Source organism: Numenius arquata, chromosome 15 (genome assembly GCF_964106895.1).
Source record: "Numenius arquata chromosome 15, bNumArq3.hap1.1, whole genome shotgun sequence".
Taxonomy (NCBI): domain Eukaryota; kingdom Metazoa; phylum Chordata; class Aves; order Charadriiformes; family Scolopacidae; genus Numenius; species Numenius arquata.
This window is the reverse complement of record NC_133590.1, coordinates 802,541-818,682: the sequence shown is the minus strand read 5'-3', so window position 1 is coordinate 818,682 and position 16,142 is coordinate 802,541. Positions and strand designations below refer to the sequence as shown.

Here is a 16,142-nt window from a genome sequence, read left to right as displayed (position 1 = left end):
AGAAATCTAGAAACTAATTGCTTTTGGATTTGAATGGTCATTTTTAACTATTCATCAAAAGGGTTTTCACAAACAGGTGGAAAATAATAGTCTTTATGTCTCTCCCAGGAATTTGTCCACTTCCCTATTCTGAAGTGCCTTTTAAAGATAGATAGCAAGATGAACAGTGAATCAAATGATTTCTTAATCAAGATAGTTTTGCCTTTTGATCACAAACTTGGTTATAGGACACCATTTCAGCGCAGTCATTGAGGTTATATTAGTGGATTGCTTATATGTACTTATTCAGTGAGGGGTTTGCATTTTTCCTGGCACGCTTTGTGATTGAAAGTTTACATAATATTCTGTCTCTCAGTAACTGAACTCAAAACTGAGTTGGGACTGGTAAATCCCATTATAATAACAAAACCATTACCCTTTCTAGGCATGGACAATTTGTATTTGGCTGCTCTTGTGTCCGTATTTAATTTCTTTGCATAGTTAGTTCATAGATAGTTCAGCCAAGTTTCAGCATTGAAACATGGTTACTTCTGTGTTTTGAGCAAAGTGAAACTGTGTGTTCTTTACAGAACAGCTTATACCCCTACCTCTGCATTGTTAACTTTCATGGCAAAACATAAATTTGTAAGTTTGCACTTGGGCTGCTGTCATTCTATGTCACAATTTTCCATTTTGGCTCAGAATTATTGCAAATGTAGAGCCAGACTGTCCCATGGGGTATGTGATTTCTTTGCACCAGTTATTTAGGTCTCTCTGACTCCAAGGTGGCATATCTAAGCCTTGGAGGGTTGCTCAAGTGAAAAGGGAGACTTCTGCCAGGCGTAAAAACTCCTGTCAGTATCATACCAACCTTTGGCTGTCGCCTCAGTCCCTTAAGGTTGGTAGTAGCTGTTATAACTGCAGAAAAGTCCCATCATAGCTCAAGGGAGTGAGTCCTGTAGGAGTAGAACATTTAAGATGTATGTCTCCTTTGGCTGTATCAAGTATTCTTGCCCTCCATGTATGGAATAAAAACTTCAAGACTTATGGGTGGAAAAAGCCTCAAGAGCTAAGTTTTTTTACTAAAGCATGCACTGGTCTGACATTTAACTTTTGTTTGAAAGCTTCTGTACTATGCTTTGTTTAAATGCGTGTTGTCTGTGCGGAGAAAATATTTTGTAATTTTCAGAAATGTATTGCTGAACTATTGCTTAATAGTTCTGAAATGTCTTCAGCCTTCATCATTTTACAACGTGTAGTTGAGAAAAAGAAAGCACAGAGCCAAAATAAGCATCTAACACCATTGTTAGAGTGCATGGGTAGTCTCATAACTGCATTTTGTATGTGTAGTGTTTAAGTTCAACAAAGCATGCATGGCAGCAAATGACCATTATTTCTTTCCTGCTCCCTGCACCCTCTTTAGGAGAAGGGGAAGCAGCCTCTGGTGTGAAGGCGGAGCCTATGATAAATGCATCGTTAGCTGAAATGGATTTTGATGAATCACCTTTGGATAATTTCAAAAAGGAATTGAGGCTGCAGAATGCTATCCCTATAGAGAAAGAGGGACAATGTTTACAAAGCAATGGCTGTTGTATTGGTCCAGGCTTTGCAGAAGAAAATATAGAGCCAGAGGAAGAGACCGTGATAAAGATATCTGGAAACAGCTACCTTGTGTCTCCCAGTCTACCTGACTTTCATGGCTGTAGTCCTGGTTGGAGCAGCGCATTTTATGGAGCTGAATGTTTTGATTCAGAAGTTCATGGTTACATGAAAAAACTTGGAGAGCAGAAACCAAGTGAGTCCCAAAATATAGATGCTAAAAAAGTGGTAAGTACATTGATTTAAAATCATTAAGATACCTCTTTACTTGCTGGTTAAAAGTATGATAATATTTATTGTGTCATAGTGAGTTGAAATCCCCTTTCTTTTAAGTACTGACTCTTAAGTGTTTTTAAATCCTCAGAATTTGTGATGTCTTATCAATAAATCAGGGTAAGGGTAGCATTCCAAAATAAAGAGCACTGACGTGAAATTGATAACCACTGAATTACAACCCATCTTCTCTTCCTGAAGTTGACCAGAAAAGTACCATCTGCCGTATGCGCCAGCCCTATGGTGGTAATCTTATAGAACAGAGCTAAGAATGGCCATGGCTGGTGTGTATCACAGGCTCTCAAGAGGTCCTCCCTGTCATGTGCTCTGAGCCCTTTTCCTCGGTCACGGTGAATTCCCTGATAGTTTCTCAACATTTGCCAGCAGAATGGCAGTTACTTGCTCACATCTTCTCTTGGAGAAGGCTAATCATCATAATGAGTGTAGCCTTGTGCCTTTTAAGCATCCTGGGGGTATGGAGTGAGCATGGGTAGGGAGGTGGGTTGTTTTAAATTAGCAAGGTCTTCCATTCCCTTAAAGATCATATTGATCAAATTCACTTAATTTTTAATTTGTGTGTCTAACAAGCTTCAGTTTGTAAATATTTTTGCAAATACTTCAAGTGCAAAGTCACAGAGTAATAATAATATATGAAACTGTAGAAATCTATATAGTTGGAACTGATTCATGGGAAGGGAATGGAAAAATGGAAGTAAATGAGGAAGACCTGTTAGTATAGGGACACCTGGAATCTCTTTTGTGTCCCTGAGAATGGTTAGTTGTCTAGCTTGTGTATCCTTATTGATTCTGCCAAGTATATGTTTAATAAAGATGAAGCAGGAGTTGCACTGCTCTTGTGGATTTCCTTCCTATGGGCACTTAGTTGAATTTGTTGCTTTAAGTGAGCTTGACATAGTAGAACTGAACAGTTGAGAACACAGTCTAGACATTTTTGTTTCCAGGTAGCCAGTTTATTTTTAGTTTTAGTTGATAATACACATGTTTATACGCGTTATAGTTCGAGTGCTTGTTATTTAGAAAATAAATGTGGTCATTAATTATTGTCGTTTATGAAGCATTAACACTCTTAATGTGTGAGCAATGAGTAAGAGCTGTGCACGTTTCAAAGGAATAATGCACTGTCTAAACCAAAATAGTGAGAAAATAAAATAGACTCAATATGAAAATTAACATGACTTTTCTGCCAAAATAGAAGTTCGAAAAAGTTAATTATTCTAGTAGCCAACTTCACACTGTAAAGTCTAGTGGAGAAAATGCGTGTCCCATATGTAGCCCAGGAGGAGTACAAAGTCCAAAGAAAGGCTTGTCAGTGGCTGTTTTGAGCAGGAAGGTTGGTTGAGTTGCTGGAGGGAAGTTCTGCCTCTCTTGCAGGGTTTCTGTTTGTCTCCACCCTATCGTTCCCTGTTTAAGTCATCTGTTAACCAGCTTTATTTCAGAAACCAGCTCCTTGATTAGCTGTAGTCTAGTCTTCATTGTCTGGCAAGGATTATAGCAACCTACTTTTTGCCTCAGGTCTCTGGCAGATTTTTTAAAAGCCAGCAGTAAAATTGAGCTGATTCTATAGCTTTGCAGTAAAGCATGCTAAAACAGTGTTTAGGACTTGCTACTTCGAAGAGTGAATATTTAAAGATATTTAGACATTTGAGCTTGACTACATTTGTCCTGACTTAGTGGCACTACCCTTTCATAGGGATAGGTCTGCTTGGTCGGTTCAGGTCTAGTCTGCAACCGGAACTGAGTACTGGGGGAGAGTCTAACCACACAACTTACAGTTTTGGAGACATATACATCTCATTAATACACTTATCTCTCCAATCAAAATATTCATATGATTCAAATGTTTCTTTATCCACCTTCTAAAACTAAATGCGATTAATTTTTTTTTTTGTTTACCTGGAAGTAGGTTTGAAAACATGTGGAATTGGAGTACCTCTGAGTGCCAGAACATGTATTTATGACAAAATTAAATATTCTGTCATAAAAATAATTAGCTGTTCTATTTTTCTACTGGAACATGTTGGATATCGTCTTTAGATAAGTTGTGCTTTAATTAGATGCAAAAAGTAAAACATTTATTACATGATGAATGATAGAATTAATCAAGCTACTATGGTTCAGAAAAAAAAGGTAATACATACTCTTATGTTTGGAAGGAATGTGAAATAGCTAGCATAAAAAAAATTAAAATACTTATGGATGAAGGTAAAACTTTCAAATGTCACAAAAATAATGAATGCTTTACTGTGTAGGTGCTTATCAGATAATTCATTGCGGTTCTTAAAGTTAGCAAAGAGTTAATCTAAATTTAGAAAAGTTAGTTTTCAGGCGAGCAAGTATATGTCCCCTGTCTCACATCACCTTTAGTCCAGGAGCCGCTAATTTTGCACCCTCATACAGAGCACATCCAGGCAAACCAAACCTGTCCTTGCAGCAGAGCAACAAGGGAAGGCAGTTACCAAGGCTGCCATTTCTCTGGGCAATGTCTACGTCTGCCCTCACAACGAGAAAAGCTTGTTTTCTATAGTCTGATAAGCTGGCATCTGTTTCTTGCAGCCCAAAGCCTTCACCCTCAGCCTTTGCCCACACCGGGTGTCAGTTATCCCCCAGATCTCCTAAGTTACTTGTGAGAGTCTCCACCAAACTTTGGTGCACCAAGTTGTGACTAGGAGGTTTCTAGTGCAAGTTTTACATATTCTGGACACAATTTTCACTTTCCCATTTATTTTCTCCTTTCCTTTCCCTTCTGCCAATATTCCGCATCCTTTGGTGGAGCGACCCTTCAGCATGTAAAAAACTTACGCTTTGAGGACAGATTGAAATTTGCAATTTTCCCAAGTAAGCAATGTCACTCTATCATTACTTTGTTCCCTAGAGTAAAGGATGGTCTACAGAAAAATGCCCTGGCAAATTAAATGTACTTCAGAGGGAGCAGAACAATTGAATGTACAGCTTCAACAAAAATGTTTATATTCTAGACCTACCTAAAATGTCATGGAATAGACTGAGAATTTGCTACTGACTTAATTGCTACTTACCTGAAATTATTTAGGGGACAAACCACTTCTGTCCATCAGATTCCAAATATCAGAAAATGGCCACTCTTTCCAATTCCATTTCTGTGTTCATAATCTCTTAATCAACTTAGGTTCACTTTAATTGATGAAACAAAAACAAACCTTTAAGTAAAAGCAAGCAGTTTCCAATTCAGAATGTGCTTTCACTATTCTCTATGATGCCTATTTAGTGGTAAGTCTTAAAAATCCACAGGGCTTTTGTGACTTGCTGCTAATGAACTATGTTGTTAAGCCTTTTGAGCATTTCTGAAAAACAGTGACAGGTTTTTCTCAAACTCAAATTAATTTCTAGTAGGTCCATCCCATTAAAGGTAACCTATTTACCAATCTGTTGTTTGATATGCTAGCTCTGAGCTGTGTGTTTTCTGATCACTCTGCTTGTGGGAGTTCGATCTGCTGCGTTCGGTGAACTTACTCCATTTAAAATGCTGTTTCATCTAACTGGGTCACTGGTAGTTAACTTAGGACCCAAGTGCAAAAGCCACTACTTTTATAAACATAACACACATCACGTTTTGTTGTTTCATAATAAATCAGAAGCTGAACCCAAGTTGGATGGCCCGTTTTCATTGGTTGGGAAAATAGTGAAACCTTTGATATGCAAACAAATATAAATGTTTACATTAAACTTGATATTATGGTGAGAAGCCTAATATACTTTCATTTCTATCTATTGCTTAAGTTATATATTTATAGAAATTTAGTGTATTTTTTCAATTGTATAAAATGCATAAATATATGTAAGCTGAACTTCAAAATTAATATGACCTTTATTTATTGAGCAGCTCTCATGTCTACCTTCTGACCTGGTTGTATAATATAATGTAATTATACTTGTTTGGAAACCATTGCTTTCAGTCAAGCATTCAGTTCTTGGTGCAAAGTCAGCTGCTTATAGGTCAGAGCATTTCTGGGGTCTGCACTGATTTTAGAACCCATCGCTTTTAATTCTGGATGACTTCTGAGTGTAACTTTTAAAAAATGTTCTTGAAAACAATCAGATAAGTGCAATTATGACTAAAAGCATATTTATATAAATGGATTCAGACAGACTTCAGTGAGGTCTCATCATACACAAACCAACTCCAGTTCTTAAGTTGCAGAGTTGTGGCATAACGAATGCTTTTCTGGCGACGGGTGATGCCTGCTGAAACTTGCCTGTAAGCACAGGTGTGAAAGGTAGTTTTTCCTGGTTAATATCATGTTCTTGTCTGTTTTGATGTTGTTTTTTCATACAGAATAATTGTCTTTTAAACCAATTTCCTACTAGAACCTTGCACATACTATTCTGATTAGAATCCTTTTTCTCTTTAAATAGGAACTAGAACAATTGCTAATGATGGAGACAAAAAATTACAGAAAGACCATAAAGTTTTACCAGAAACTATTGCAGAAAGAAAAAAGCAGCAAAGGTAAGATGACAGCAACTTCCCAGTAATGAAATGGGTGCATTTTCATAGAATCATAGAATTGTCTAGGCTGGAAGGAACCTTTAAGATCATCTAGTCAACCATCAACCTAACTCTGATTAAAAAAAAAAAAAAAAAAAAAAAAACAAAAAAACACCACACCAAACCAAAAAAAAACCACCCACACCACCACACACACACACAAAAAAAAAAAAAACAAACCATATTACTAAACCATCTCACTAAGCTCTATGTCAACCCATCTTTTGAATCCCTCCAGGGATGGTGCCTCAACCACTTCCCTGGGCAGCCCATTCCAAGGCTTAAGAACCCTTTCAGTGCAAAAATTTTTCCCAATCTCCAATCTGAACCTCCCCTGGGGCAACTTGAGGGCATTTCCTCTTGTCCTATCACCTGTGACTTGGGAGAAGAGACCGACCCCCCCTGGCTCCACCCTCCTTGCAGGGAGTTGTAGAGAGCGAGAAGGTCTCCCCTCAGCCTCCTTTTCTTCAGGCTGAATAACCCCAGCTCCCTCAGCCGCTCCTCACAAGACTTGTTCTCCAGACCCCTCACCAGCTCCATTGCCCTTCTCTGGACCTGCTCCAGCCCCTCAATGTCTTTTTTGTGGTGAGGGGCCCAAAACTGGACACTCAAGGTGGGGCCCCACCAGTGCCCAGTACAGGGGGACGATCGCCTCCTGAGTCCTACTCACCATGCTGTTCCTGATCCAGGCCAGGATGCTGTTGGCCTTCTTGGCCACCTGGGCACACTGCTGGCTCACGTTCAGCCCACAGTCGACCAACACCCCCAGGTCCTTTTCTGCCAGGCAGCTCCAGCCACTCTGCCCCCAGCCTGTAGCGCTGCAGGGGGTTGGTGTGACCCAAGGGCAGGACCCGGCACTTGGCCTTGTTGAACCTCATCCCATTGGCCTTGGCCCATTTTTTTAAGGATTTTTTTTTTTTTCTGTAAATCAGAATCATTGGTGTTCTTACGCTGTGTGTTTTAAATCTAAAGGTCCTGAAACTAAATCTATGCTGCCCAAACTGAGAGGACAGCTACAGGAGATGAAATCAAAAGTACAGTTTCTTGAACTGGTGAAGAAATATGTGCAGGCAAGTCAGACTTTATTTTGCTTATGTTTCGTTTGTCATTTCAATACCGCATCAGTGTAGTGGCTGATCAAGTCAGTATATGAAACATGAAAAGTTTTGTGTCAAAGTGCCAAATTAAGTAGGATCTAAAAGAATTAATAAAATAAAGGTAATTTCTACTAGTATTGTTTTAAAAGGGGTAATCAAAAGCAATTGTATGAACTGTGATTTGGCTTTAAGTTGAGTTGACTGCATTTTGTGTGAATTTTCATCTTCATTTCCTACACTTTATTTTTTCATGGCTTTGTGTCTTTGGGCAGATCATGTATGCAGAGCAGTGGGGTGTGGAATCCTGGGTGCTGCCAACAGTCATTCACAATGGGAGAGCTGACACCATGGACGTGGCACCTATGGATGAGTCATCGTTGCTTCTTTACTATTGCACAGAGAAACACCAATGTAATAACCAAAATGGAATAAGAGTTCTGCAAGCTGGTACACCGCTTGGTTTAATGGCTTATTTATATTCTAGGTATAGTATATTTTGCACATCCTTAATTGGGAGCAGGTTGAGGCACAGTTGCTAATTCAGGAAAAAACAGTCTCTATGATAACTCCTAGTTACTCAACACTGCATCAATTCTCTTCTCTCGATCAAGTTTAATCTTCCTTCTGTGAACACTTATTTACAGAAATGGGCATGGGAATGCCAAAGGACAGACTTTAAGAAATAAGCCAAACTGCTATGTTTGGTTTTAAGTAAAACTTGAAGCGTTTGATAATAAAACAAAAAGTAATAACTTTAAACTTTTTTTATCCTTTACTTATTTGAGGTTTTGCTCTGATAGTTGTCATGGAATCAATCTTTATTTTACTGCCAACAGTATAACAATTCTTCAGAACATATAATTTGATAATTCTTATTAATAGTGTCTGGATGTGAAAACGTATAGGTTCTGTTTTACAGATTATTGTGCCAGTCCTTGGGACTGACCAAGATGCAGGCTTATTTTACGGCTTAAACAGGGACAAAGATGTCCTTGAACCTTCAACTCGAGTGAGGGCAGCATTGGTTTAAGGTACCTGAGCCTTAATAGTATGAAGGACGGAAACTGCCTGAGTGGCTCCATCAGACTTGTGCCGCTGCAGAGGGAAAAACTTCCAGCTGCTTATCCCAGCTCATCCTGTCTCTGAGACCCAGTTACTTATCCTGACTGCCACTTATCCTGGTAGTTAATATTTTGCACAAAGTGAACAAATTGTTTTGGAATCAGAGCTTCCATATTCATCAAACCCAAACTTACATGGTTCGCTGTAAGCCATCAGGAAACCAGGACAATTTACCTGTGTTAAGACCTTGAGAGTGTGTGTATATAGATAAAAAATTTAAAATGCACTCATTTTTAATGTGTATATAATAGGTATATTCTGTTGTTAAAGCAACTACTGCTCTAATTAGAACTACAGGAAATATATTCTTGCTTAGAGTATCTACTTTTTGTGCTGCTATTATAATAAAAATCTTTTAAAACAACATCGCGATGATAGAAAAAAAGAAAATTAAATACATTCTTCCATGCTATTTAGAATGTAACTTTTGATAATAGAAATGTCAAAGTGATTCCTCACAAAATTGCAAGAGAAACTTTTTTTTTTAAAAAATGGTTTTCAGTGTTGGCAATCACAATATTTGATGAGTAAAACTAAAATCAAAAGGAATCAAGGTTTTATATAGAGCTTGAGAATTTAAAATCCTTATTAATTCTTGATATTTTGAGGACTTTTTTTGCTGTTGCTGTACTCTAGTGCAAGAAGAAATTTTGTTGTTGCTTGTCTTGTTTTTCTTGTGCTTCACAGAAATGCATTTTTAGAAGGTTATGTACAGCAGTTTCTCTACACGTTTCGCTATTTCTGCACACAAGAAGAATTTTTGCAGTTTCTTCTTGATAGAATCAGCAGCACTTTATCCAGGTAAAGTAATTTCACGTGAAAAATGTTATCAAAGCACAATTGACTTCTACCCCGCAATGGCAAATAGCTGTTTCTGAAGAGAACTACTTAAACTCAATTTTGGTGGTTTTGTAAGACTCTCTTCGCAAGCGAGAATGAAACTAGAGCAAGTGCTGTGTTTGACAATGTGCTTACTTCTTTTTTCTTCTGAATCTGAGTTGTCAGTGATGGGTCCTAAGTACAACTACGACTTTGTTTCCATAGAGCCATGGATTCTAGAGACATGAAGTGTAAGAATTTAAGGTCGTACAGTCAATACCAAATAATACTTGTGGGTTTTTAATCGCTTATTTTTAAATTGGAATTGTATATCAATTTTGGTGAAATAAGTGCCTTTTTCTTCTCACCAGTGCAAGCTTGGATCCTTCCACATCACTTACCAAAATATGTAACCGCAGTTTCTACATCCTGCAGGCTTGGATTGAAGACTGTTACAGTGTAGACTTTGCAACAAATGCTGATCTTTTATGTACCCTAAAAGAATTTATTTCTTGCAAGGTAAGTCAGAATTTCATAAGAAGCTTTAAGAAAAAAAAAAAATCAATTTATGTATATTATATTATATTGTATTGTATTATATTATATTATATAAATATGTAAGACTGTTACTAGAAAAAACTGTTCTAATTACAATTAAAGTAAAAGAAAAATAATACTATCTTTGATGGCTATGTTCAATATGTCTGGTTTTGGACAGACATGAATCTTAGAACTATATTGTGTCTTGCTTACAATTTATGGGAAACTGAGTTCGATATTCTGTTAACCTGCTTTGCATTTACAGGTTGCTCCATTAAATGGCTACGGTGAGCGCTTGTTGTCATTGCTTGAGGTTACTTCTGCCAGGAAAAGTGACACTGCTCATCAGTGCTCCAGCATGGACAAATGTGAAGAGGACAGCGAGGAGGACAGAAAAACATTACGTTCTCTATGTAAAAAGCTCTCAGAAGATGTTTCCAGAAAGGGATGTATTTTCTTCACACTGCAGTATATAGACCACATTTCCATATATTATTTTCTGACAAAAACTAGAGTATCCAACTTAGGGTCTACATCCTGGTGACAGGGTGTAGACAGGACAAGTGGCAATGGGCACAAACTTGAGCATAAGTTCCATCTAAACATGAGGAGGAACTTCTTTACTTTGAGGTTTGCAGAGCCCTGGAACAGGCTGCCCAGAGAGGTGGTGGAGTCTCCTTCTCTGGAGACATTCAAACCCACCTGGACACGTTCCTGTGCAACCTGTTCTGGGTGACCCTGCTCTGGCAGGGGGCTGGACTATATGATCTCCAGAGGTCCCTTCCAACCCCATATCATTCTGTGATCTATTTAGTAAAATTTATGTACCTGAATTTTAAATTTTCTTTTGAAAGTATCTAGAACCTAAACAGTTCTGTAACTGTGGAAGTCATCTTAAGCCTTGATTGCACCCTGTCAGCTGTTTCAGTAATAATAGATCAGATAATCAAAATTTTGAGAGTTGAACTCTTCATCCTTGATGCTAGCATGTGACTCATTACTAGGAAACATTTTCCCCATTGTCAAACATTAGTACTTTTTATTAGGCATATATATTGGTAAGTCTATAAATATAGGAAAATAGTGGGGAGTCAGGCATTTCCTGCTAGAACTTCAAAGCCTGTAGCAAAAATTTGGCTGAACTTTTGTCTGTATTCACTGATTCATGCATGTAGTGTGCTAGTGAAAGGTAACTCTAGAAGCTGGAGCATACTGTAGGCTTTTCCTAAAAAAAGATCTCTCTACAGAGTGACCAAAATGACATGTGGAAGTCAAATGTATCAATAATGTGCAACTTGAATCAGCCTCTTTATAAAGGTTCAGAATTCCATGGGGTATAATGGAGATTCAACCAATAGAGAATAGAGCAAACATGGACTTCTTTTATTGTCACTGCATCATGATTATACTGGAACATGGAAGAAAGGAAAAGAATGGAAAAATAAATATTTCTTTGGAAAGGGCTGTTTGATTCTAAGAAAAAAGATTACAAGAAATAGTAAGAGACAGTAAAAAAAAAAAAAACATAAAATATACGACTTTAGAATATAAACTATTTTATGGCAGCAAGCTTGAATACAGAGAACTTTTGATTGTTGCTTGAGGTCTGGTAGCCTCCTGCTCAGACTCATCAACTCTGCTTATTATATTAGCTTGAAATAGCAATGTTGAATGAACCCATTAGTGTCTGGGCTAGCCTTTAAGTTTTGCATCCACAAAGGTGTTTCTCTAAAAAAACATTCCAGAAAGTTAAATCAAGGGGAGACATAATGTTTGCTTTAGAGAAGTTGTATCTTTACTTTTTTTTTTTCTACAGAACTTTAACTGGAAACTTTCCAAAGGTATGGGACTGACCGCACAACGTCAGAGAGAGCGACTGCACACAATTTCATCAGTTTTGCCAAAGCCATGCTATAACAGTTTCACAGAAGAATTCCCAGTCTCCGTTGCTAAAGCAGATGAAGTGGGACCATATCTCTTAATAGAATACAGCGCACAACAGCTTTGTTGTCAGCTGACGTTATTGCAACAGGTATAAAGGATTATGCGTGCTTGGAAGTACAAATAATATCTATTTTCTTCATACTCAGCCTCCTTTCTCTACCATTTCCCAACCCTGCTTCAAGCTTATTTCATACTATTTAATGAGATTTTTAATTAAAATAATCTGTTTTTCTCTTGAAATCTCTACAGAAAAATTTAGAATGGCTAATTGTATTCTTAGGCTGTGATGCCTCTGATAAATTTGCAGAAGGCGGTGGGGAGGCAGGGGGAGCCTCTGTCATTTTTATCCCTGAGCATTTTAGAAGAACTGCTAGATCTTACAACAGATATATCTTGCTCTTTTTGTTTAGGAAGTATTTCATAAATGTCATCCAGTACACTTTCTAAATTCAAGAGCACTTGGTGTTAAAGACAAATGTGTTGCTGTCCAAAAGTAAGTAGTTTATTTTAGCTGCCCTTCTGTTGTTGCACAATAATTTACTGTGTTACATCTTTACTACATCCAGGAAGAGAGAAACATTTTAAATACTTGTTATCATTTTGACAGACTAGATAGTCTGTTTACATAAATTTTTGAATTTCAGGAGATTTTATACATGTGTATGTATATGTACCTATGCACATACGCATATGTGGTAGATCACATTTGCAAGGTGATTTCTTTGAAATCTAAAGTGGGTCAGGCCAAAATATTTCTGAAGACTTGTGTTAGTGGGCTTGCTTCGGAGGTTTTCTTTTTGTCAGAAAAAAATTGTAACAGTTTCTGAAACAAGCAACTTGATAATATGTGTGTATGTATATAAAATCTCAATTACCATCATACAAGAGATGAGATTGGAAAAGACCTCTCAAGATTGTGTAGTCCAACAACCTTGCCTTGGACAAGGTCAGCTAGAGCAGGTTGCCTGGGATCATGTGCAGTTGGGTTCTGAATGTGGGTGGAGACTCCAAAACCTCTCTGCGCGATGTTTTTGTACTGTGAGGTAGATGAAGTATCAACATCCACAGATACATAAGAATAGAGTGGTTACCAACCTAGTTACATTACTTGCTCAATGGTAATTAATGTTTTCATCTAGCCACGTGGACCTAAGTATATTTGCTTATGGTCTACTTCTTACATCTGCAGTGAATTCAGCTAGCTTCTAATTTGTACTTGTTAATTGCACTACCTGTAGTAACTATTTTGTTTAAGGACAGCGAGTGAACAACTGAAGCAGCTCATCTTTTACAGGCTGTTAAATGGCAGAGGCTAAATCAGCTGGTAAATATTGGTTTGAAGCTCAGGCTTTGGAAACTGTGGTGCCACGAGGCATCAGGCTCAATTTCTTCTGTGGCTGCAGTTTTTAATGAGTTTGGATTTCTTGCTGCTGTTTTGTGTCAGATTGGATGGTTTGTTTTGTTCAGTTACAAGTGGTGAAGGTGTCTTTATGTACAGAAATGTATACTGCATATGCTTATCTTGTAATCACATATAATTATCTGGTTATTATAATGAAGAAAAAGTAATATAGCTTGCTGTGTACTTTGTGAAAGATTATAAAATCAAGACTGCAAGCAAAATTATTTTAAACAGTTAGAAGTTGGCATCTTCGCAAATCAGAATGTTCTTTGAAAATCCAAAATCAGCATGAATTATTTTTACCTTTTTTTTTTCTCATTTTCTCCATAGAGCTGTTTCTACTGAGACAGTTTCACTTAAAGTCTGTAATCTCTTTCTGTCAAAGTGCATACAAGACCAGTACCTTCTACAATTATTAAGATATGCAGACAGTATCAGCACCTGGATTGCTGCTGAAATTGTAACGTGTCACACAGCTAAGGTTCGTCATTGTTTTATCATAGTATTAATTATGAAACAGTTCTTAATTTGTTATTGTATATGAGTTGCAATGTAGCAAAGCTGCAAGAAATATTCAGACACACACCTGTGAGTGGGCAGTTAACAATTTGGTTTGTTGTCACAAAGATAGTCTTGGATGTTTTGTAGTAGCAGGTGTCAAAACCTAACAGAATGTAAGAAATGGGTTGCCTGAGGACAACAAATGTCAGACTTTAACAAGGACACCTTGGTGCCAGAAAAGAGACACCTTTGTCTTGGGGGGGGAAATGTTAGAACAGTCAACAATTTTGGTAACAAGTACAAAAATAAAACACGTCTTCTTTCTTCATTTAATTTTATTATGTAGATTTACCATATATACTTAGTATATTTTTTTGTATATATAGTATATCTTAATTTTTTTTCAGCTGCAGGTGAGCTTGTTATCAAAATTTCTTCTTATAGCAAAATGCTGCTATGAACAAAGAAATTTTGCTACTGCGATGCAAATCCTAGCAGGCTTGGAAAATCTTATTGTACGACAGTTACCAGTAAGTTTGGCACTCTGTTCTGTAACTATTTTGCTTAACATAATCTTGTTCCAATATGGACATTAATGTGAAAACCAAAAATATATTTTGTTTTATTGTAAGGCCTGGAAAATTTTACCTGCAAAAGTAGCTGAAATAATGGAGGAACTCAAGGCTGTTGAGGTATAGTATAAAGTCTTTAATGTAATACTTCTTTGAGGCTGGAGAAGATGCAAGATCTACTTAAATGGGTGCCTCTGCAGGATGAAAGCCGTAATTATTACTTTGAATTAAAATCTCCTTCACAATACAATTTAAGACTTCTGACTCTTAATCCAAGAGTTTACATTCATTTTCATCTCGGTATTTCTCAAAAATGTATCCTGTGTGTGACTAAAAATCAAGAAAGAAATTTCAAAGCAAGCTAGGACATTAGATACACTTTTTCTGATGATTTCTGCAGGAGTTTTGTGGCTGTAGTCTTGAAAAATCTTAAATGTTTATTTTATCACAAGCATTCTCCTATTGATATATACAATTTCAAATTGTAGAGTGAAGTTCTAGAATTTAATTTCGGCTGTGACTTAGAACAATTAAAATTATGTATTTTGATACATATGTCTTTTGATTAAAGTTACTTTTTTATTTGTGTACTTTAAAATGTTTGCCACCAGATTAATTCATAGTGTTGTCTTCAACTTCAATGCCAAAAGTTAAAATTCATGACAAATAAATACATAGTGCTAAACACGAGAAGTGGAGAACTTGGTAAAACCTCCCCCAATACTTAATGTGAGGTTTATCTCTGCATTTTCAAACTAGGTTTTTTTAAAAAGTGACAGTTTGTGCTTGATGGAAGGAGAAAGATTCAAAACACTTCCAACAATTCCATCAGCCCATGTTTTGGCAATGCATGTCCAACAGCTTGAAACTGGAGGATTCACAATGACAAATGGAGCGCACAAGTGGACTAAACTTCGGTAATTATTTTAATTATGTATGTATGTCACCTAACTTTTTAAAATAGAATATTGTCTTATGGGGTAATGAGAGCTAATGCAACATTTCAGTTTGCAGTTTAAATAGTTTCAGTCATTCTGACATCTAACTAATGGGACATATACTACAGAAGAGAATGCTCAATGCCTTTGAATTTCCTTTAGTTTGGTATTTGCGTTTTTGTGGGGTTTTTTTGTTTGTTTGTTTGTTTCTTAATCATCAGCAAAACAAACTAATCTTTTTTTCTCTTTCAAGAAATATTGCAAAAGTTGTGAGCCAAGTTCATGCATTTCAAGAGAATCCTTATACATATACACCAGATTTCAAGCTGCAGTCTTACCTCAGACAAAGAATAACTCATTATAAAGACGCAAACATTTCTGCCTTGGCAGCTGACAACTGTGCCAACTTCCATCAGATACCAACAGAAAAACATTCTCGAAAAATTCAGGACACCCTGCGCAGAATGAAGGCAACATTTCAGTAATTCTTTACATTTCATCTTTTCTATTCCAAGTGTAAGTTGTAAAACTGGATTAAGTTGACTTCATCTCCTGGACTAATTCCCAAGCAAATACTTAAGTGAAGTGACTTAAAATACTATCTCAAGTTGAAATAATTATATTTCTTAACATGGAATTATAAAATGCTGACTAGTGAGATTTGCATCCCTGGCAACTGGATGATAGATCAAAAGAATAAAAATAAAGATGAAAGTAAAGAGCAAGTGTAGATGAAAAGGATGATTAATTTTGTCACATTCTTTAGCATTAAAAAAAAAATGGTCCACAAACAAATATCTAAAAAGTACT

At 36.9% G+C, this 16,142-nt stretch overlaps 1 protein-coding gene across 1 annotated transcript in view; it reads left to right on the top strand.

Moving 5' to 3' along the window:
* The window catches only part of KNDC1 (kinase non-catalytic C-lobe domain containing 1), a 66,589-nt gene extending 50,772 nt beyond the window's left edge, over positions 1–15,817 (top strand). The window contains exons 17-30 of the mRNA XM_074158976.1: positions 1,403–1,806; positions 6,265–6,358; positions 7,370–7,467; positions 7,767–7,978; positions 9,304–9,417; positions 9,807–9,954; positions 10,241–10,418; positions 11,790–12,007; positions 12,330–12,412; positions 13,652–13,802; positions 14,230–14,352; positions 14,455–14,514; positions 15,154–15,311; positions 15,586–15,817. Of these exons, the coding sequence (XP_074015077.1) occupies positions 1,403–1,806; positions 6,265–6,358; positions 7,370–7,467; positions 7,767–7,978; positions 9,304–9,417; positions 9,807–9,954; positions 10,241–10,418; positions 11,790–12,007; positions 12,330–12,412; positions 13,652–13,802; positions 14,230–14,352; positions 14,455–14,514; positions 15,154–15,311; positions 15,586–15,817 (2,273 nt within the window). The remainder of the gene's footprint in view (positions 1–1,402; positions 1,807–6,264; positions 6,359–7,369; positions 7,468–7,766; positions 7,979–9,303; positions 9,418–9,806; positions 9,955–10,240; positions 10,419–11,789; positions 12,008–12,329; positions 12,413–13,651; positions 13,803–14,229; positions 14,353–14,454; positions 14,515–15,153; positions 15,312–15,585) is intronic.
* Positions 15,818–16,142: the final 325 nt, after the last annotated feature.